The sequence below is a fragment of the Eretmochelys imbricata genome, chromosome 25 (assembly GCF_965152235.1).
Source record: "Eretmochelys imbricata isolate rEreImb1 chromosome 25, rEreImb1.hap1, whole genome shotgun sequence".
Taxonomy (NCBI): domain Eukaryota; kingdom Metazoa; phylum Chordata; order Testudines; family Cheloniidae; genus Eretmochelys; species Eretmochelys imbricata.
The window spans coordinates 11,189,937-11,211,068 of NC_135596.1; the positions used below are offsets into that span (position 1 = coordinate 11,189,937).

A 21,132-nucleotide genomic window follows, 5' to 3' on the forward strand; every position below is an offset into this window, starting at 1 on the left:
GGAGCCCCAACCTGTTAGGGGTGCAGAACCGGCCTCACCCTTGTTTGTGGGTCTGTACAAAGTGTCCGGCACTTCCCCTGACCTGGGAGCAGACACAGACACGTACCTCTCATAATTCAGAGCTGCAGTGACTGTAAAGTACACGCCATAATAAACATGGGCGGCTGCCTGCAGGTTGCAGTGTGTAAAACGGGGTGCATCCATTGCACCCTTGTGTCCACTGAGGGGGTTTCTGGGAATTGGTGGGCCTCCCCTCCTTCAGGGCCGTGCAGTCCGCTCGAGCCAGCCCCAGAGGAAACAGGCATATCCTATCGATCCTGACATCAGAAAGTGTATCTCCTACTGTCCTCTTCACCCTACTTAAAAGCGCTACAGAAAGCACACAGGAAACCCAGTCACCCACCCCTAAAATGCAGCCACCTCTGGGGTGGAGCATGGTGGCCATTTAACAGTGCCACACAGCAGCTCGGAATGGGAAGCGAAGGGTAACGGATCCAGGTGAAATCTGCTAGGAGCTCTGAGCAGAGTTGGGGGCGGGGGAGGGAATCAGTGATCCAGTCTGAGCTGGGAGTGTGCAAGATAAAGGGGTTCCTTGCTGGTGGATAAAATAACCCCCTTGCTTTGACAGGGGTGCTCCTGTTGGGGGTGTGGGGGGGGCAGTTTAATGATGGAGGCTCTCAGCCTGACTTGGCCCATTTGCCCGCTCACTGAGGCAAGTGTCTGAAGGTCGAGCGCTGCTCCCAAAATATCCTCTTACGTGCTATCCGAGGAGGGAGCGTTTCCTGCTGAACAAGCAGGAGTATCCCCTCGGGGCCCCCCTCTCCCCCAGGTAATCCTACCCCCTGCCAAAACCCTGGGAGGAGACTCTAGAGGGTACACCCTCCCAGCCCCCCGCCCCGCCCACGCTGACTCCTGAGCCCCTGCCCTGACCCCGGGGTGAGCGCGCTCTAAACACCCACAGGAAGACCTGCCCCCACGCAAGACAATGGGGCCCTAGAGAGAGCTGTTCTGCCCCGCTCTGGCAGCGATCAACTGCGAGTGCCGTGCCTCCCGCTCCCTGGGCTGCCTTACTCCAGCCTTGCCTGCTGATACACCGCTGTCACCTCGTCAACAGGCTGAGCCCGGGGTCCAGGGGATGCGCCAGGGTAGGGGTGGCCTGGTTGTTGCATTTCTCCACACCACAGGCTGGGCCCAGCCACGCATGGGTTTGTGCGTGGCCCTCGAGGACTCCAGTGAAAGCAGCTCCCTTGCATCCGTGCCTGGCATCAAACCCCCACTTCGCGCGTCCCTAGCTGTAGCCAGCCAAGGGTCACGGAGAGGGAAACTGAGGCACGGGGCAGGGAAATGCATTGCCCAAGATCTAGCCAGGAATACGACCCACGTGTCGTGAGCCCCCAGTTCTAGGCTTGAACCACTCCTCCTGTCTTTAGAGCGCTCTCTCCCTGTGTGTGTGCTCTGAGCGAAAGCCCAGAGAACTGGTCTCTCACCTGAGCCATGTCCACCTGTGAAATCCAGGTGACTTGACAGTAGCCTGGTGGAAGGAGGGGGAAGAGGAGGGGTGTTCTGATCTCCACAGTAGGGCCAAAAAGACCCTATTCAAATGTATTCCAGATTCCTGCTACTCAGGCATTTGTCCTGGTGCAATAGGAGGCTAGGGAATGCTTCCGGGCAGAGGCAGCTAGCACCGACAGGGTCTGGTGGTGCCTGTGTGCTAAATTGCTTTGTGGTTCAGCCGTTGTGGCCTGTGGAGGTGGAGGTGGACGGCTGAACCACAAAGCAATTTAGCGGACGGTGGAGGCCGGGCAAGGAAGGGTTAAAGATCTCACTGTGCCCCTCAAGCTGGCGAGTTATTTGCATCGATCCACCATGAAGGACGGTCTTGTAATTCCTCCGAGGATGAGAAATGGCGTGGGCTGGACCGGTGATGTGCTAGGCAGCCAGCGTGAGGCACGGGAAGAAAGAACAGTGGTTACCATGCCACAGCAGGTGGATTGATCCAAAAGGGGTCGATTCCAGATCCTTAGAGCTTTTTGGGGGCACATACGATCTGTGTTCATACAGCACCTTGCACCGTGGGGTCCTGGGCCATGACTGGGGCTCCCAGGCATTACTGTAGTACATAAGTGGGGTGGACTGGGGGAAATTCTGCCTGACCATAGCCATGGATCAGCTTGTGCCCTGAAGCCTGAGGATTGATGGTCATTTTCATCTTGGCACATTGTCACCGGAGAGGCCAGACAAGTGTCTAATCCTTGGAAACCGTTTGCGTTCTCCTGCAGCAGGGAGTCCGGTGCATTAACGGTCAGTGGGGCGAACAGGTCGCTTCCTCTGGTCCACTCTGAGTTTGCTAGGGGGTGATCTTTGCTCCGAACAAATGCCAAATCATGGAGAGGAGGGGGAGGGGCGGGAATGACCAATCTTAGGTCAAAACTTTCCAGCCTGGCCACTGATTTGGTTTTCAGATCTAGGTGCCCAACCTGAGCCACCCCAGGGCCTTATTGTCATAGATCCTGGGCACTGCAACTCATTGGGAACTGCGAGTGCCCAGCAGCCGGGCACATCAGGCCCCAGGATGTGTCTGGGGGAGCACCCCAAAGCCCAAGCACCCTGACATCAGTGCCCACTTTGAAACCCATGCAGACCAGTGTCCTCTCAGCCTGATCGGGTAGATTAGGGTCCCTGTAACACCAGTGTCCATCCTGTGTCACTCCGGATACTACACCAGCTCAGCATCTGGCCAGAGCAGGTGTGTGGGGGTGGGGGGAGGAGAGAGTTGATTGTTGGAAACCGAAAAGCCTGGTAGCGGGGGATAAAGGGATTTAAGACACCCACGTAGGTTTTGTTACAATCAGATCTACACCAGGCCAGTGCCAGTGGGGTGGGGGGAAGGGAGGTACTAGCTGATCTTCATACCCCGCATCCCTTGTTCCAGCGGGGAAGAGGTTAAGGCGGGGAAGTGCAGAGTAAACAGTAGACTGCTGATGGGGATTTTCCATTCCTGTCATGCCTCATTATCTCCCAAAGGGGCAGAACTTCTTTCAAGTCCAGGGACTAAGGGAGGCTGCTGTTATTCCACTGTTGTTTTAATTTAGCCAGTATACAAATATCTCTGTTAGGGCTGGTCTGCAAAGAGACCACAGCGCTTCCTCCAGTGTGAGTGTCAGGGGGGGCTTCTGCTCCCAGCTACCCCCCCACTTTCTTTCTGGAAAATGTTTATTTAAATAGGTCATTTACGAGGCCCACCTGCCGCGCAAAGATCTGTTTGCATGTGCCAGCTCCCAGCGGCTGGTATCTCTCCTTGAACTGACCCCCGCCTCTCCCCCGCCCCGTCCAGATGCACTGGCGGTGCCTGACTGTGGAAAGGCATGTGGCCTTGTTGGGCTGGGTGGATTTTTTTTATTTCTCCCTCTTCTTCAGCGCAAGCACAAAAATCCTGCCAGCCCAGCTGTGGAATGATTTACTGAAGAAGTGACATGCTGGCAGTTGAACAATGTTCGTGCCCAAAGGTGGCTGAGCCCGGGAGAGGAGAGATGTTTGTTTTTTTAAAAGGAAGGCGTGTGGGGAGCAGGCAGATCTCAATCTGGACGGTCGCATGGGCTCCCGGCCAGCGCTGGATGATTCTTGGCCATGGGAGCTAAGGGCAGAATGTGAAACTGACAAAACTCAGCAGCTGTTTGGTGCCTTTTCAGGGAGATCTTTAAGTGCTTTATAAACATTCAGTGAATTAAGCCTCATGGTCTTTCCCCCCGCTCCTTGGGAGGCAAGTAAGGATCATTATCCTGATTGTGTAGATGGGGAAACTGAGGTGCAGCAAAGCCCCTGCTCTAACCCGCTAGACCCCCACTCCCTCCCCAGAGGCAGGACTCCGGGATTCTATTCCTAATACTCACTGGCTGCTCTAACCACTAGGATAAAACCTGCCTCTGCCTTTTAACGTTTGGGGTGTGATTTTGCACAGTGCCAATCTGAGAACTTGTGGGTGCGTCCAGGTAGGGGCAGGGTCCCAGGGTGTTAAAAAGGCAACTGGAGGGTGGGGGGAGCTGAGGGCCTGAGTTGACCTCCCCTTTACAACCTGCTGCCAAGGGAGCGGATACGATGGGGGTCTAGTGCCAAGCAACTCTCACTCCCCCGACCCCCCGACTAGCGAGGGAGATCGGGTGAGCTGCAGCGTTTACGAGACCCAAAGTCTCCACCCTGGCCTTTGAAGGGGCTCAGATGCCAGAGGCCATGATGTTAATTCCCCACCCCGAAAAGAGCGAGGCCACACATGCTGAAGGCCAGCCGCAAAGCTGGCGTGTGCATGCCGAGCCCCGGTCCCCTTGGCCTCTGGGGAGGAAGCTGTGGGAAATGGCTTGGCAACTTCTGGGACTCTCCGCTCTTGCTGTGCATTAACTCTGGTCTCCTCTCGCTTCCCCTGGGCAGAGCATTTCTGCCTCCCCTCCGGAGAGCCTGCAGGGTGAGGAGCGGCCGGGCGGCGCAGGGCTCAAGCGGAAACGGGAGGAGAAGGACCTGCCAGGACATTATGTGAGTGCAGCCATGAAGTCTGGCGGGCGACACCTGGATCCCTGCCCCTGGGAGGATGGGTCGTGTATTGCTGGGGGGGGGAGGGCGCTTATGGAGGTGGCAGAGGGCACTCGGGTGTTTGAAGGTCTGGGTTTACCATGCAGTGATGTAAAAGGCAGATCCCGCTCCTCTGGGGCGTTTCAGAAGAACACGTTAGACAAACTCCTGTCTGGGAGGGTCTTAGGTTTACTTGGTCGTGCTTCAGTGCAGGGGGCTGGACCTGATGACGACTCGAGGTCCCTTGCAGCCCTGCAGTTCTATGATTCAGTCGCAAACTCCAGCAGACCAATGTTCCACTGCACCAGGCCGGGGGGGCTGCCCATGTGTGAAGCTTGAGGCCTCCCTGAACCCCCAAAAGGCTATCAGAGAACCCTGGGGGGGCTTTTCAGCCTGGCAGTCATCACCAGACTCTCCCATTAGGGGCTCATGTAGAAAGGTCGCATGGTTCAGTGCATAATGCACTGGGCTGGGACTCAGGGGATCTCAGTTTTGTTCCTGCCTCTGCTGGGTGACCTTGGGGATGAGCAGCTGGGTGCCTCACTGGGAGTCATTCCAGAAGCATCTGGGGCAGGAACGGAGCGGGCCTGATTCTGATCTTGCTTACAGGGTGTAAATTGGCTTGAATGCCATTAAAGTCAATGAGCCACATTCTCTGCTGGGGTGACCTGCACCCTGGGGGAGCTCTAGTCCCTTATGGAACCTTTGGAGGCAAGGCAGGGGGCCTTGGGCGATGTCCAGAACAGAACCCCAGAAGGGGTCTGCTCCAGCCTCTCTCATTAGGGGTCACATAGGCAGGTGGCATGTTCACTGGATTGGGGCTCAGGAGACCCGCATTCTTTTCCCAGCTCTGCCACTGACCTTGAATAGGTCACAGCACCTCTCTGTGCCTCAGTTTCCCCTTCTGATCTTTTCCTCTCTTGTCTAGTCAGACTGCAGTCTTGCTGTCTCTCGTTAGTTGTACGTACAGCACCTAGCGCAGTGGAGACCTGATCTCAGTTGAGCGCGTTTGGCTCTGTTCCAATACCACTAACAATTATACACCTGCCCAGCCTGTTGTTGTTTTTAATGTTGCCCAGATGCTATGGGATTTTTCTTCCAGATTCTGCAGGAGCTTTGGGGGAGAAATCTGGGGGCTGATAATGATCACTTCAAAAAAGAAAATTCAGTCCAGATCCTATGGAGATAGGAAATGACGACTCTGAAGAGCTTTTTAACTAAAAGGGACCTTTCAACGTTGCTTACTAGCTTTAAAGTGCTGCAGAAAAATATTTGGGAAAATACCTTAAAAAAGAATTCCACAGGGAGACCTTAAATCCGAGGTGTTTCTGGGTCTCTGCTCATCTGACACAGCCTTTGCTTGTGTGGTGTCTGATTCAAAGCCCACTGAAGTCACCACTCACTTCCTTGGGCTTTGGGTCAGGGAGACAAGCCAAGAGAGTGGATAGATAATAATAATCCTTAGGATTTAGCTAGCGTTTTCAAGCCGTTATCTTAAAACACTTTACAAAGGACATCAGCATCAGTCTGCCCATTTCCCAGATGGGAAAATTGAGGCACAAAGAGGCGACGTAACTTGCCCATCCAGCAGGCCAATGGCAGAGCTAAGGATAGATCTCAGATCTTCCAAGTCACAATCCAGTGCTTGAGCCACTAGGCAGCACTGCCTCGAAGATCTGTCCTGTGTCGGCATTTTGCTGTTTTAATGGTTCCTTGCTCTGTTTCTCCCCTCAGCAGGACAGCGACGGGGACAAGAGTGATTATAACTTAGTAGTGGATGAGGTGAGTGAGAAGGTTTTAATTCGATCTCTTAAGGCCTTGTCTAGACACACAATTCGTAGTACTTTAGCTGTACTGTTTCAGCAGCAACCTAGGGTAGATGCAGTTCTCTCAGTGCGAAGGTAATTGCTGCGCAGAAAGGGGAATGAATTCTGCTGTGGTAAGGCACTTCTAGCAGCTGTAAGATAAAACCGGATCTGGAAACGTCTCTCCCCGAACTGAAATAATGACACTGGTCTGAAATCTGTGTATAAACCAGGCCTAAGATGGTAACTGAAGGCTACTCTGTTAGACAGAGTTGCCACCTCTGGCGGTTTTATCACAAGCCTTGTGATATGTGGTGGTTTTTGGGAAGCCCCAGTTCTGGAAGTCACGTGTCTGTATCAGAAACTCAAGTTTTCTTTTTTAAAAAAAACAAGAAGTCAGTTTCTAGCCTTCCTGACGGTGGAGAGAAGCTGGGAAATGTGACCTCGGAAAGGCAAATAGAAAGAACCCCAGAGCTGTTATTTTAAAAGAAAAAACCGCCCTGGTCAGCCAGGTCCATGGGTTGGCAAGCTGGAGGCACCTGTCCCTGAGTGGAGACTCGACTGATTTGCAAACAGTCGTTTTGTCTGTCCGGTTGATTATATTGTAGCAGATCAGCGGGCGTCCCCCAGTTCTTCCCAGTTGCTACCCATCTGCTCCATGCAGCCAATTGGAAACCACCCAAAGCATTAAAAGAGAGAGAGAGAATTAATATGGCTTGCAAAATTCCCAGGGCATTCGAAAGCAGAGCCAATTTCCCCCTGTCCTCCTAGGCTACATCTGCAAAAGCAGGTCTGGACCCCACTCCACCAGCTGTGTGACCCTGGAGCGTCTCCATTCGGCTCAGCGGATGGCCTCCAAGGCACCAGGGTCTGGCACGGGGAGAGCCCGCTCTGCTGCTGGCCGTGATGGCCCTGTGCTGTGGGCACACAGTGGGCCCCGGTTCCCTCCTCTCTGAAGGCGCCGTCTGCTTTTCTCTTCCGCGCTGCAGGACCCACCCTCTGAGCCCAGCAGCCCTGCCCATGCACCCAGCACTAAGCTCCCGCCCGCCCGTAGGGACATGCCCGAAAGCCCAGCCTCCCTGGCCTCCAGCCGGAGCACAACGCCTCTCAAACTGAAGGACCAGAGCCTGGTAAGGAGATGGGCTTGCGAGCTGGAGAGAGGCCATGGGATGGGGGGATCGACACCTAACTCTGTATCCCAGAGCGTCTCTCCCTGCTGCAGCACATGGGGTGGGGAGGGGGAGTCCGAAGCTCCTCGCCGGTGGATCTGCGAGTGGCATGGATTCTCTGTCCCTGCTTAGAGGGCATGTCACAGGCAATCCAGCCTGGAGGCTGCACCGGGGGCTGCCCCTGCTGGAGCTCTGGATTTATAGTGGATGCTGCCCCCTGCAATCCCCTCCCATGTGCCTTTCCCCCATCACACGCAATTACTCGGGCTTCCCGTCTGGTCCTTAACCCCTCAAGCACTTAATGAGAGAGTGTCTTGCCACTCTCTCTCTCCCCGCCATCCTATTGCTTCCTGCCCACCCCACATCTTCCCCTGGCTCCCCCATCCCTGCCAGACATGAGGAAAGAACCCTGCCCCCTCCAGAGGTGAAGAATTGCATTGCACAGCCCCCCCCCCAGCATCAGCCCGTTGCATGGTGCCCCCTATTCTGATGCAACCCACGTCCCCCATTCCTGGTTCCAAGCCCGGGGGGGGTCATAGATTGGCAATGGGGTAAGAGGGATCGTGCCAGGTGGAGAGGTGGCAGTGGGAGCTGGGGAGGGGGGAGGGCACAACAGACCAGGGGTTACTCCTCCTAACAATCCTCTTCTGCCGGGATCCCTCCCTCCTTCTCCAGCACTGAGGGCCAGCTGGAAGCCTAGGAAAAAACCTGGTCCCCAAAGGGTTAACCCTCCAGGCCACAAGACACTGGAGTCAGATCCGGGGTCTATGTGTCCCCTGGAGGTTCTCCGGCGCTCTAAGGGTTAACAGCAGTCGAGCGAGACAGGACGGTTTGGGGTGCAGGCAGTGTGTGGGCTTCGCTGTGCTATCCGCAGGCAGCCTTGCCAAGTGGTTGCAGCAGGGTGGGCTCCGGGAGCCAGGATGCCTGGGTTCTATTCCCAGCTCTGTACTGACTCGCTGCACATCCTTGGACCAATCAGTTCCCCGCCCCGGGCCTCGCCTCATCCCATCTGCACAGCGTGTCTACCGTGCCGTGGGAGCACGAGGAGGCCCTAATTAACGAGCATGCATCAGATGCTTGGAGATCCTAGGCGTGCTGATTAATTAATTAGTACCGAAGCACTTCCATCGCTAGCGGGTCTCCCATGCTGCCTGGCAAGGGGCGAGTGCCTTTGGAAGGGAGGTTAATACGCTGGTAACGGGAGCCTGGCTCTGCAGGTATTTTCCATCCGGCTGCCTGCAAAATTCCCCTGGGCGCCTCCTCGCGCTGGGCAATCTATCGATTTGCCCAGCATCAACCTGATTCTCAGATTGAAACGTCAGCGGGAGGGAAGCATGGGGAGGGAGGGTATTGATTGCGCTGTCATTCCCAGCCCAGCCATCAAGTGAGGGAGCGAGAGGCACTTACAAGATTCAGCAGGAGCAATCTGTCGGCAGCAGGGGTTTGGGAGCCCTCATTAGGGCTGCTGGCGCTTGCTGGTATTTCTCCCCGGGACAGTCTGGTTAGAGCAGACGAAATGCCCTAAGTGATGTGAGATTTGCGGGCTCTGCTTGGATTTCTACCGTTCTGCACAAAACCCCCAGGCGAGCAAAAATGCACCAGGGGTTATTGGACACCACTTCAGTGAAACAGTGGGGCGGCTGGTCGATGGGCCTGATCCTGCAAAGGGGCTGGTGCACACAATCCTGGGGCGGGGGCTGCAGACTCTCTGTGCAAGTATTAACTGGAAGGGGGTGTTCTCTAGGGGGTCAGAGTAGGGGGCTGGGAGTCAAGACTCCTGTGCTGTCGTCCCAGCTCTGGAAAGGAGTGGGGTCCAGTCCCAGTGGTTGAAGTAGCAAGAGCCAGGACTCCTAGGCTCTGTACCAAACCCAGCCATGGAATCTCTCCGTGAGCTTGGGTAAATTAAGGCACTGCCCTGTGCCTCAGTTTCCCCCTCGAGGTGTGTGAGGTTTCGTGAATGTGCAGGTAGCACTCTGGGGGGCCTTGGCTGGAAGGCTGTAGAGCAGGGCAGGGTAACATCTCCTTTCCATTGCAGAATGATGCCTCAGCCAACACTCCCACCTCCAAGTCCTCCAGCTCCTCTCCTCCACGGGACTCCCTAACACCTGGCCCCGGGCCAAGCTCGGCCTCCCATCTCCGGCAACTCTCCTCCAAGCCGCCTGCCACGGACACCATCAGTGAGTCTCTCTAAGGCATCCGCGTCCTTCTGAGAAACTGCCTGGCCCTGTAACACAGCATGTGTGTGTGTGTGCAGGGGGGCTCTATGCATGTCAGCTGGTGCAGTTACCAATGTACAGGGCTCTGGGTCAGTGGTGGATTTCCACCCATATCACAGCCAATTTTATGGAAGTGCTTCTGCCGCGCTAATATGGCCTGTCGGTCAATTACACCAACAGGTTCAATGCATCAAGAGAGCCTGCTGTGCAATGCAAGGCTCTCCTTACTTCTCAGGTGTGGGTCCATAGTATGGTTTTTGTCAACCTGTGGAACTCACTGCTGCAGGAATTCAGAGTGACAAATACTGTGTCTGGATTTTGGAAAGGGTTCTGCATTGTTTCTGACTAATAATATTTCTGCTTATACATGTGAAAACAAGGGGGATCAATGCGCATGCTTCAAGACGTTAGCTGGCGGGCTCAGGAAGGAACTGGCAGAGGAAGGATGGTCTTGTGGGTACGCCACTGGACAGGGACTCAGGAGATCTGGATTCAGTTCCCAGCTCTGCCACAGACTCCCTGGGTGGCCCTGAGCAAGTCATTTAGGCCCGGATTATCAAAGGCACCTAATCCCATTGATTCAGGTGTCTCAGTACCTTTTGAGGATCTAGGCTTTACTCTCTCTGCACCTCAATACCCCATCTGTGAAAAAGAGAGCGTTGGCTTTTCGTCTCTTTCGATGTGTCTACACGGTGCCTAGTTACAAAGGGTCCCTGGTATTGGGGGCGGTGGGTTATTTTGATACAATTATTTGATCCTCGTGTATTTTCCTCCCCACCACGGTGCATACTGTTCTGTAGTCCAGGTGCCTTTGGAGAGTTTTCATCTCCTTCTGACACATCAGATACTGGCCACTCCCAGAGACAAGGGCCCAATGCTGGATTTGTCTCTGGGTGCCGTGTGTGTGTGTACCCTGAGGCTACGTCTACACTGCAGCTGAAAGGTGTCACTCCCAGCTTGGGTTCGATGTACATGTACTAGCTCTGCTTAAGTGAGGGCCTAAAATGACAATGTAGCCGCAACAGCTTGGGCTAGCTGCCCGAGTGAAACCCCATCAGAGTTGATCAGTACGTACTAGGTGGCGAGCCTGAGCCGCTGCGGCTACATTGTTATTTTAGGAACCAGGAAAGAGAGACAGAAGCAGATGGAAAACAAGCAAACTCTTACACTGGACACTCTTGGTCTTGTGCTAGGAGACGGGACGGAAGCTCCTGATCTCCATTCTCTGGACCATTCAGTGTTTTCGAGACTCTATCCTGTGCCCTCTGTTCGTCTCCTCTCGCAGGTGATGCTCCCAGTCCGTTCAATCTCTCTTCCTAGGAGAGTTTTTCCCGGTCCTCCGTCATTTGTGGCTCTGGGCCCCCTCTGGTACTGTGCACAGTAGCCAGAAGAAGCCGCACCATTGCTGTATTACTCCCTTGAGTAAGTGCAGGATTGGGCCCTGCACTGTTGTTTGTTGTTTGTTTCACAGTTGCACCTAGAGGCCCCGACTGAGATCAGGGCCCCATTGAGCTGGGCGCCCTACAGACAGCAAGAGACAAGGTCCCTGCCCCGAAGATCCAGCTGTTTAAGTGGGGCTCACTTGAAAGTCCTCAGGGGTGTGGTTTAATGTTAAAGGTACAGGGCCGTAGGGTGCCTTGGATCAGCTCTGCCACTGCCTATCTGGGTGATGCTGGGCAAGTTATTTTGCCACTTGGTGCCTCAGTATCCCCATCTGTAAACAGGGAGCATTACCGACTTCACAGGGGTTGCTGTGCACTGGTGTTTGGAGAGTGCTTTTGCAACCCTCCTGTGAGAGGAGCCGTAGAGCGTTGTGGAGATTTCTGCTAATAGAAATGTGTCCAGGCTGACAGCTGGGTAGTGGGGAAAAGCGTGGATCGAGACTGGCAGTTTTCAAAGTGGAAATAGAGCAAGACTTTGAGAAATGAAGCCCTTGTCTGTGCTAGAAAATTATTCTGACCAGGGGATGGAAATCGATCTTGATAAACGAGGAGAACTTCTGAGATAAATGCACCTGGATCAGCTTAGAACTCTCTTGCGTTGATTTAGCTTAATTCAGTATGAGCCCAGTTTAAAGGGATTTCAGAGCCTCAGCATGTCTAGGGCCGCTGGCTTGGGGCTCAGGAGACCTGAGTTCTTTTCCTGGCTCTGCCACTGATCCCTTGGGCAAGTCCCGTCGCCGCTTTGTGCCTCAGTTTCCCCTTTGTCTGCCTTGTCTAAGACATTTGAGGCAGCAGCTGCTTCTCACTATGTCTCTGTATAACACTTAACATAACAGGACCCTGATCTCAGCTGGGGCTTCGTGGTGCTACTGTGGTACAAATATTAACTACTCACAAGTTCCTGGCTCCTGGCTGTGGGTGGTCAGGCATTTAGATCCATTGGTCCCAGGTTCAATCCCCGCTGACCAGGACCCACCCTGAGGCGTTACGCTGCCATAATGCAGGTAACAAGCACCCAGGGGTGCTGCTCAGTGGCTGCATCTCTTCTCTCGAACCCCCAGCTCTGCGCAGCCCCCTGAGCGTGCCCAGCACCTACGCGTCTTCATTTGGGATAGTGCCCCACGCCACCATCAACGGCGAGCTCTCTGCCCCCAGCACCTACGTGAGCATCCACCTCTCTCCGCAAGTCAGCGGCACGGTGATGTACGGACGGTCCCCTCTGGTGAGTCGCAGACCGGCCGGGGCAGAGGCCAGCTCAGCTCCAGCCACCTCCTGCAAAGGCCCTTCTCCACCTTCACCACAGAATCCCGTGCATGCGTGGGATGGAGAGTAGCAGTGGTGAACTCAACAGGGGGCAGCTCAGTGCAGGGCACGGGCCAGTTGAATACAGCCAGTTAGGTGCCCGGCTCCCAGTGGGAGCTGGGGGGGGTGAGTTTGTAATGGCCCTTTGTCTCTTTAAAGCTCTTCCCCCCTTGGAACATGGCCGGGGCGGTGCCCTTTGCAGCCAAGCCCTGGTCCCATCAGAGTTTTGCTGCCAGGAGCAGGAATTGGCCGTTGGCTGGTCAGCCGCTGCCCCCTCCCATATATTCTTGGAGGAAACAGGCTGCAGAGATAGCCAGAGAGGTTGTTCCAAGCCAGTCTTAGTGCAGGGCGGCCGGACCCTGCTCGTCTGTAGGCCCAGCCACTGAGGCCCCTCCCCACCACGCCGCTTGGTGGACCAGGCTCCCTTTTGCTTTTGCAGGTGGCTTTTGAGTCTCACCCTCACCTGAGGGCTTCCACCATCTCCTCCTCTCTGCCGGCCATCCCCGGGGGGAAACCGTAAGTGCAGCCAAATCTGTGCAGAGGGGCTGGGGGCGGGGGGAGGAAATCGTGGAAACGCCCCAGGGGGAGGTGGTGAAATGCAGGTCATCACCAAGCCAGGCTCCCACTGGCCCACGGCAGCATTCCGCACAGGAGCTCCCACATGGAGGCGGTAATAAACAGGCCAAGGCCATGCTGCAGCCTGGAGGAAGGATGGTCCAGTGGTTAGGGCTCTGCTGTAAGACTCCGGCGCCCTGGGTTCAATTCCCTGCTCTGTCCCTGACTGAGTCGCTTCATTGTTGTGACTCAGTTGCCCCATCTGGACGCTGGAGTTTACAGCCCTGCCTCTTGGGGCAGGGAGGGGGCTGTGAGGACCAATACAGTAAGGCTGGGAGGGGCTCAGCTACTACAGTAATGGGGCTGGGTACCTACCTACCTGGAGAGGTCCCTCCTTGTCTAGTGTGTGACCCCCACCCTCCCTGGCAGGGGATATCTCCAGCCAGAGGCTACGGACAAAAGTGGGTGACAGATGCCCAGACACGGAGCGTAACGCCCAGGAGGGCTGCATCCCTTTAAGGCCTGCCAGCACTTACCTGCCTCTCCCCCTCCTCCAGCGCCTACTCCTTCCACGTGAGCGCCGACGGGCAGATGCAGCCGGTCCCCTTCCCTCCCGACGCCCTTATCGGCACCGGCATCCCCCGGCACGCCCGCCAGCTCCACACCCTGACCCACGGCGAGGTGGTCTGCGCCGTCACCATCAGCAACTCCACCCAGCACGTCTACACGGGGGGCAAGGGCTGCGTGAAGGTGTGGGACGTGGGGCAGCCTGGGACCAAGACGCCCGTGGCGCAGCTGGACTGCCTGGTAAGGGGAAGGGGCCTGGGGACAAACGAGCAGGGGGAAGGTGGCTTCTGTTGGATCCAGCACAATTCCTTGCTACCCTTGAGGGCCAGATCCCTGGCTGGGGAAAATCGCCATTGCTGGGGTGACTTCAGCTGAGGATCTGGCCCTGTGTGCTGCAGCAGCTGAAGATGCCAGTTTCTGTATCGCAGGCGAGACGCACTGGAGATTGTCACTGGGTTTGTTGGCGTGGCCCCCCTTGGCTGGTAGACTGGACCATAGAGTTTGGACTCAGGATACCCAAGTTCCAGTTCTGTCTTTCCGGCTGTGTGCCCACTGTGGGCTGGGCTCTGCACTGGTTAGGCCAATGCTCTGTGTGCATGCGTGTGTGTGTGTGAGAGATGCCCTGCCTCAGTTTCCCCCATCGAGCCGGCAAAGGAACTGTGCCCAGGCAGTGGTGGGAAACGATCTCTGCCAGGGTCATTTTAAAAGCGGAACGGAGCTGCGTGCGTCGGCTGGGGCCGTTCCAGGCCAGCTTCCGCGGCGCGTCTGGAGCATCGGCGGGGACTGGAATTGCTCCGTCGCTAGAAAACCCTCGTCAAAAGGAAAAGCGATTAATAATTGAGCTTCCCCCCCGGGGGCCCTGTTCATTAGCATGCCAGAGATCCCGGCGCTCCTGCCCTTACTGGAAGGTGCTGCGGAGCTGACGAGCGTGGCAGGACGGCTCATCACTGCAAAACAGGCGGGGCGGGGGGCACTTGCTCCCCTCCCATCTTTGACCAACAGGGCTCCGATTTTTGTCCCTCATGCCCGCTCCCTCCCCCCCCACACACACATAGCTCCCAATGAACTGTCCCAAGTGCGGCGGGTCTGGGACTGAAGCAGCCGCAGCTTGGGGTCACTTCAGCCAAGCTGGATGCTGCGGTGCTGGGCGTGCTTGAAGGGGGCTGGATAGGTTTGGCTGGCTGTGGTACGTGCTGAGAGCTCCCTGTGCTTTGCACTGCTTTTAAGAGCCTGTGGGGTGCTCTCTGTCTCCCCCATGCCGCAGAAACCCCGACCGCCCATGGAATGGCGGGTAAAACAGGCCAGTCTCTGTCACTGGGCACTAACACCCTCAGGCACACGGGACAGTGGATGGGCTTGTGCGTAACGTGTTGGCTGGGGCTTCGGGAGATCCGGGTTTAATTCCTGGCTCTGCCACTGACTCCCTGTGTGACCTCGGGCGAGTCATTTAATTGCCCTGTGTTCCTACTTGTGAACCCCTGGGGCCAGAGCCCAGCCTTTCGGGGGGTGGGTGGGTGTGTAGCACCTGGCACCGTGGGGCCCTTGGCAATGGGCAGGACACTAGGTCAGGTTGCGGGGGAAGCAGAGGTGGGGAACCGGGCTGCTTCGGAGAAAGGTGGAAATTGCTTCAAGGCCTGGAGGGCTTTAGACCTGGCTGCTGAGCCCTGCAGGGTGAACTCCATTGACCTCCACTGAGTCCCTGGCACAGGTGCCCCCTCCCTGCAGGACAGGTGGCTCTGAGAGGCTGCAGGCTGAAATCAGGGGAGACAATCCACTGACCCTTAAGGGGCATTGGATCAGGGACCCCCGCACTCCACAGTGACTGGCTTTAAGGCTGCTCCTCCCTCTCCCTTCCCCAGAACCGCGACAACTACATCCGCTCCTGCAAGCTCCTCCCGGACGGGCGCAGCCTCATCGTGGGGGGCGAGGCCAGCACCTTGTCCATCTGGGACCTGGCCGCGCCCACCCCCCGCATCAAGGCGGAGCTGACCTCCTCGGCGCCCGCCTGCTACGCCCTGGCCATCAGCCCCGACGCCAAGGTCTGCTTCTCCTGCTGCAGCGACGGCAACATCGTGGTGTGGGACCTGCAGAACCAGACGATGGTCAGGTGAGGCCCGGGGTCTGCCTGCCGCCGGCTAGGCATCCCTTCCCAGGGCGCGGGGCGGTGCGGCTGGCTGGTGCTGGAGCGGGGAGGAGCTGCCTGGCCGCAGGACCCGATCCTGCAGCAGGCGACGGGGCCTGACGGCCGCGCTCTCCCCTCCAGACAGTTCCAGGGCCACACGGACGGCGCCAGCTGCATCGATATCTCCAACTACGGCACCAAGCTGTGGACGGGGGGGCTGGATAACACGGTGCGGTGCTGGGACCTGCGGGAGGGGCGCCAGCTTCAGCAGCACGACTTCAGCTCCCAGGTAGGGGGCGCCGCAGAGCCCGAGCGGGTGGGGGCGGTCACCGCGTGGTGCTCTCCCCTCTCCCGCAGAGCCAGCCGGGCAGGGACCCGTTTCCTGGGGCCTGACTCTGCCTTCTCCCCCAGATCTTCTCGCTGGGCTACTGTCCCTCGGGGGAGTGGCTGGCCGTCGGCATGGAGAGCAGCAACGTGGAGATCCTGCACGTGGCCAAGCCGGAGAAGTACCAGCTCCACCTCCACGAGAGCTGCGTCCTCTCCCTCAAATTCGCCTCCTGCGGTAGGAGTGTGTGCAAATGCAGATGCGGGCTCAGGCTGGGCGAGGGGTTGCATGGCTGGGCAGTGACTGGGACTCAGGAATAGGCATCTGTTCCTGGCTCTGCCGCTGTCCTGCTGGGTGACCTTGGGCCTCGCTCTGTGCCTCAGTTTCCCCTCCCGCCCGCGGTCCGTGAAGATGATTAGCTCTTTGGGGCAGGGGCCGTTTCCCTTCGTGTCTGTGTGGCCCTGGCACAATGGGACCAACCTTGGTCGTGGCCTGGAGTTGCTAATGTCACACAAATTTCATCTGAGCGTGATGGCAGAGCTCCGCAATGGGGTTTACGTGGCCAGCCCCGGAATATGGAATGGAGCTGGGAAGAGCTTGGAAGGCTGCGTGGGTGGGACTCCATGTTTACAGGCAGGCTGAAAGTTGATCCAGCCCGGGCTTTGCTTTGGATGTCCCCAGTGCATCGTCCTCTGCTCCCAGGGCAGGTGGTTGCTTGTGGGATGCTGTTGGGATCCCCCCGCACCTATGGGCAGCGTCTCCCCTTTTGCTGAATCTCTCGTCCATGCATGCGACAGCCCCCCGCTGACCCATTGGACTCTCCCGCTGCAGGTAAATGGTTCGTGAGCACAGGGAAGGACAACCTGCTGAACGCCTGGAGGACGCCCTACGGAGCCAGCATCTTCCAGGTGTGGAAGGGCCACGTTCTACTTAAATCCCTCGCCCCCAGCAATGCCAAGAGTGGGAGCAACTGCCCAGCCCATCAGTGGCTGCCCCAAAGCCAGGTTCACCCAGAGTGGACCAGAGTCTGACCTCCTGCACAAGGCAGAACAGGAGTGTCCTGAATTAATTCCTGATTGACCCAGAGCATCAGTTCAATCAGTGGGAGGCTTTCTCTTGGTTTTAATGGCCTTTAGCACCAGCCTTCCCTGCCCTAGCGGAGATCAGGGAGTGCTGAGAGAAAGAAAGTTGGGCTCCGATTTTAACTCACCAGAGAACAAGGTCTCGGCCAGTCTTTGCCACTGGTCTCCCTGGCCCTGCTCTCAGCCCCCACCTCGTTATCCCACTATCGGGGCCGCCCAGGGGGCAGGTGCCCTCTCCTAACCTCCCCTCTTTTCTCTCTCTCTCTCTCAGTCCAAAGAGTCCTCGTCAGTGCTAAGCTGTGACATCTCGATCAACGACAAGTTCATCGTCACAGGCTCCGGCGACAAGAAAGCCACCGTCTACGAAGTGGTGTACTGAAGCGTGCGTGGTGGGGGGGCGTTCCTCCCCACTCTGCCGGCAAAGGCCGGCAACACTGCCTTGGAGCTGCCGGGACCGAGCTGTACCGGGACCAAAACCAGCGTTACCCAGGGCAGCCTTTCCAACCGACCGCCGGGGCCTCAGAACGCCACGTGCGCTGGGAGCGGGCCCCCCCCTCCCCACAGCTTCAGCTGCGGAGCCTCGCGCGGTCGTTCCCGGCTCGGAGGTGGGCCTTGTCTGAGTGCGACGCTCCCTCCACTCGCAAACAGGTGCAGGCGGATGGAGACACGAGACGCCTCGCTTCCTTTCGGCATCTTCCACGCTTCCTCCCCGGGGCAGATGTGGGGGAGTTAGGAGTCGCTGGGATCTGACCGGCGCGGGGGTTTGGCTGGAGAGGCAGGGCCCGATGGGCTTCCCAGCTAGGGGACGAGCAGTGGCCGGATCCCAAGGGCCGGAGGGGAGTTGTTACTGGTGCAAGTGATGCTGTTATCACTCAGTGAGCAAAGGGGCTGGGGCCTGGCACTTCTCCCACATTATTGCTACTGATTCAATGACGCCAATTTTCTGTTGAGAAAACAGCTGTAATTTCTCCTCGGTAAATAAATGTATTTAACAGGCCGTACTTTCAATCCCTGCGTAATGAAACGTGTGGATTTTCCATGTGGCTGGGGACAAGCACAGGCCCCGGATTACAGCCAGGGCCCCCATGAAACACCCCCGCTGCTTTAGTGACTTGGTGAAAAAGGAGCTGGGGTCCTCCCTAGAGATGCTGGTGACAGCTGGGTCCTCTCCTGGGTGAGGGTTGGGGCTAAGGTGCTGGGCTGGACCTTGGGCAAGCTGGGTGAGTATCCCAGCTCTGCTACTGCCTCTCTGGGTGACCTTGGGCAAGTCACTTCCTCTCGTGAGGCCTCAGACCCTCACCTGTAAAATGGGGATAATTCTGCCTGGCTCCCAGGCTTTTGGAGGTTTACTGTGAGCTCTTCAATGCAGGGCCTCCCCCTCCGAGAATGTGCAGTGCCTAGGGTTGCCAGGAGTTTCCTGCAATTGGCCTCAATCTCCCGCTTGCTACTGAAAGGACTCCAGTAGATTTTAACAGGCCAAAAGGCTGGTCGGCAGGGGCAGTGCAGGGGGGCTAAGGCAGGCTCCCTACCTGCCCTGGCTCCGCGCAGCTCCCAGAAGCAGTGGCATGTCCCTGCAGCTCCTAGGCACAGGCAGGGGCAGCCAGGGGGTGTCTCGGCACACCGACTCCGAAGCGCCCATTGGCCGGGAACTGTGCCCAATGGGCGCTACAGGGATGGTGCCTGCAGGCAAGGGCAGTGTGCAAAGCCACCTGGCTGCCCCTGCCTGCGCCTAGAAGCCGCAGGGGCATGGCGTTGCTTCTGGGAGCCATCGGAAATAAGCGCCTCCCAAAGCCTGCACCCCCCTCCACAACCCCAACCCTGAGCCCCCTCCCACACCCAAACTCCCTCCCAGAGCCTGCAGCCCCCCTGCCCCAGCCCTGAGCCGCCCCCGCCCCCCGCACGCCCTCCTGCATCCCAACCCCCCCTGCCCCAGACCAGTGAACGTGAGTGGGGGTGGGCGAGTGTGAGCAGGGGCGGGGGGGGATGTAGTGAGAAGGGGCAGGGGGCGGGGCAAGGGTGTTTGGGTTTGTGTGATTAGCCAGTTGGCAACCCTAGCAATGCCTAGCACCACCGTAGAGCCCAATCTGAGAGGCAGGAGATGCTAATTAGGCTAATAGGTGGAAAATGTTACAGCTGCCTAATTAAAACAGGCGTAGTCCCCATGTCTGGGGGGCAGGGAGATGGGGGTGGGGGTGAGGGGGTCTGTCCTTCCAGGGAGTGATGCTAAGGAGCAGCAGGGGCTGCACAGGTCCCAGCGACAGGCTGGCGAAATAAGCAGGGGCTCAAGGGCTGCCCGGAGCCTCGGCTGCGCCAGCTGGAGCCACGGCAGGGGCGTTAGCTGCAGCATGCATGGCGGCTGGGCGCAGTGATGCCCTGTGGCCGAGGTCCTGAGACGGCCGTACGCAGGAGAACCAGGCCCCTGCCAGGGCTTAGGAGCAGTAGCGCGGCTTAGAGGCTGCCCTGTCTGGGTAGGGCTTCAGCATTTGTTTTCCTGCTGCAGGGGAACAAACACCAGCCCCAGCTGTGGGAGAGGCCGGTTCAAGGCCTTGCTCGGCCTGATGCAGAAACTTTTCCAGCCGAGCTCACTGCAAATCAGGGAGAGGAGGGAATTCAGCATTGGGTCAGCCCAGCTCAGGCCCGGCCACGGCCAAGTATTGCTTCAACGTTGCCAGAACAGCACCTTTTAGTGCCAAGGGGCAGCTCAGCACCTGACTGTGCCCGGGCTTTTGAGCCCCAGCTGACACAGGAACAGGTCCAGGGAAGGCTGCTGCAGCCCCAGCTGACGTTGGAGCTCGAATACCAGGAACAGTCAGGCCATGAGGCAAACCTACCCGAGTTCAGACTCCCCCCTCCGTGCCTTCCCACCCCTGCCCCTTTTCACCAGCTTCCTTGCCAGGACACAACCCCCATCACCACGGCCCCTGCCAAGCAGAATAAAGGCTGGAGCAGCCGAGCCCGAGGCCAGCCAGCCGGAGTCACTGGCAGCTTGATCCCAGCAGCAGCCCCTGCCCACTGAAGAGGAAAAGCAGGTTTTGAGACAGCTGATTAGAGGGCGGATCCAGTCTGGGGCTGAGCTGCCACCCACCTCGCCTTCCAACTGCCTGGCCAGCCCTTGCCAACTCAGCACGCCCTTGCTTAGCGTCGAAGCTCATCCTGAAAGAGCAGCCCCCTTCCTGCGGTGGGACGCACCTCGGCCAGGACGGGCCTGGGCCTGGGGGGAGCGGCGTAGTTCGGTAAAGGAGAGTCTCGCTCCCGCGCTCAGCTAGAACCTGGGCTTTTACTGTCACCCCTGAGATGGGGCAACTGTCCCTTGCACCGGCCGAGAGGGTGAAGGGCTGGACGGCTGCAGAGGCCGGCACCTGGGCTGTAGATCATTGTAGTGGGGAGTTATCTCAGCGTGCGTGGTGGTATAATGCGGATACTGAATTCACCACCCCCACCTGCTGCTTCTGTAGATCTGACCAACTTCTACTCTGTCTCTCCCCTTCCTGGGGGGGGGGCGGGGGGGGAGCACGCTGCTGGAGTCTGCTGCAGCGCCGGGCCTCACCTCGAAGACACCCAAGGAAGCCCAAGCACCCCTGTAACCCTCCCCTTCCATCTCCCAGCCCTGGCCTGAGGGCAAGGAGAGGCTGGTGCTGTCCTGGCAAAGGAAGCAAAGCATGTAGGAAAACACACAGCAGGGTGTGGGCAAGACCGATGCCCACGCGCTGTAGACAGCACGCTGGTATTAATACCAAGCTCTTTGCATGAGGAGCTCTCACGACATTTTACAAAGGTCCCCCCCAGCCCCATTTTACAGGTGGGGAAGTCAGCAGGAAAGGGGCTAAAACCCAGCAGCGCTCGGGGCAGTGCTCTAACCACTCACCCACGCTGCCTTCCTTCTCTTCAAACGCTCTCCAGGAGGGAGACGCAACTCGCCCTTGGGCCCTGCTCTCCCCACAGCTGCAGAAGGTCCCTCGCTTAGAGACAGGGCAGGAGTAGGGACTT

General features: G+C 57.6%; 1 protein-coding gene across 1 annotated transcript in view; it reads left to right on the plus strand.

Moving 5' to 3' along the window:
• The window catches only part of TLE2 (TLE family member 2, transcriptional corepressor), a 32,924-nt gene extending 14,790 nt beyond the window's left edge, over positions 1–18,134 (plus strand). Inside the window, exons 9-20 of the mRNA XM_077842095.1 lie at positions 4,423–4,524; positions 6,295–6,342; positions 7,355–7,495; positions 9,570–9,711; positions 12,254–12,414; positions 12,934–13,010; positions 13,607–13,856; positions 15,476–15,723; positions 15,880–16,027; positions 16,150–16,300; positions 16,895–16,971; positions 17,417–18,134. Of these exons, the coding sequence (XP_077698221.1) occupies positions 4,423–4,524; positions 6,295–6,342; positions 7,355–7,495; positions 9,570–9,711; positions 12,254–12,414; positions 12,934–13,010; positions 13,607–13,856; positions 15,476–15,723; positions 15,880–16,027; positions 16,150–16,300; positions 16,895–16,971; positions 17,417–17,524 (1,653 nt within the window). The 3' untranslated portion in view covers positions 17,525–18,134. The remainder of the gene's footprint in view (positions 1–4,422; positions 4,525–6,294; positions 6,343–7,354; positions 7,496–9,569; positions 9,712–12,253; positions 12,415–12,933; positions 13,011–13,606; positions 13,857–15,475; positions 15,724–15,879; positions 16,028–16,149; positions 16,301–16,894; positions 16,972–17,416) is intronic.
• The last annotated feature ends 2,998 nt before the right edge of the window (positions 18,135–21,132 follow it).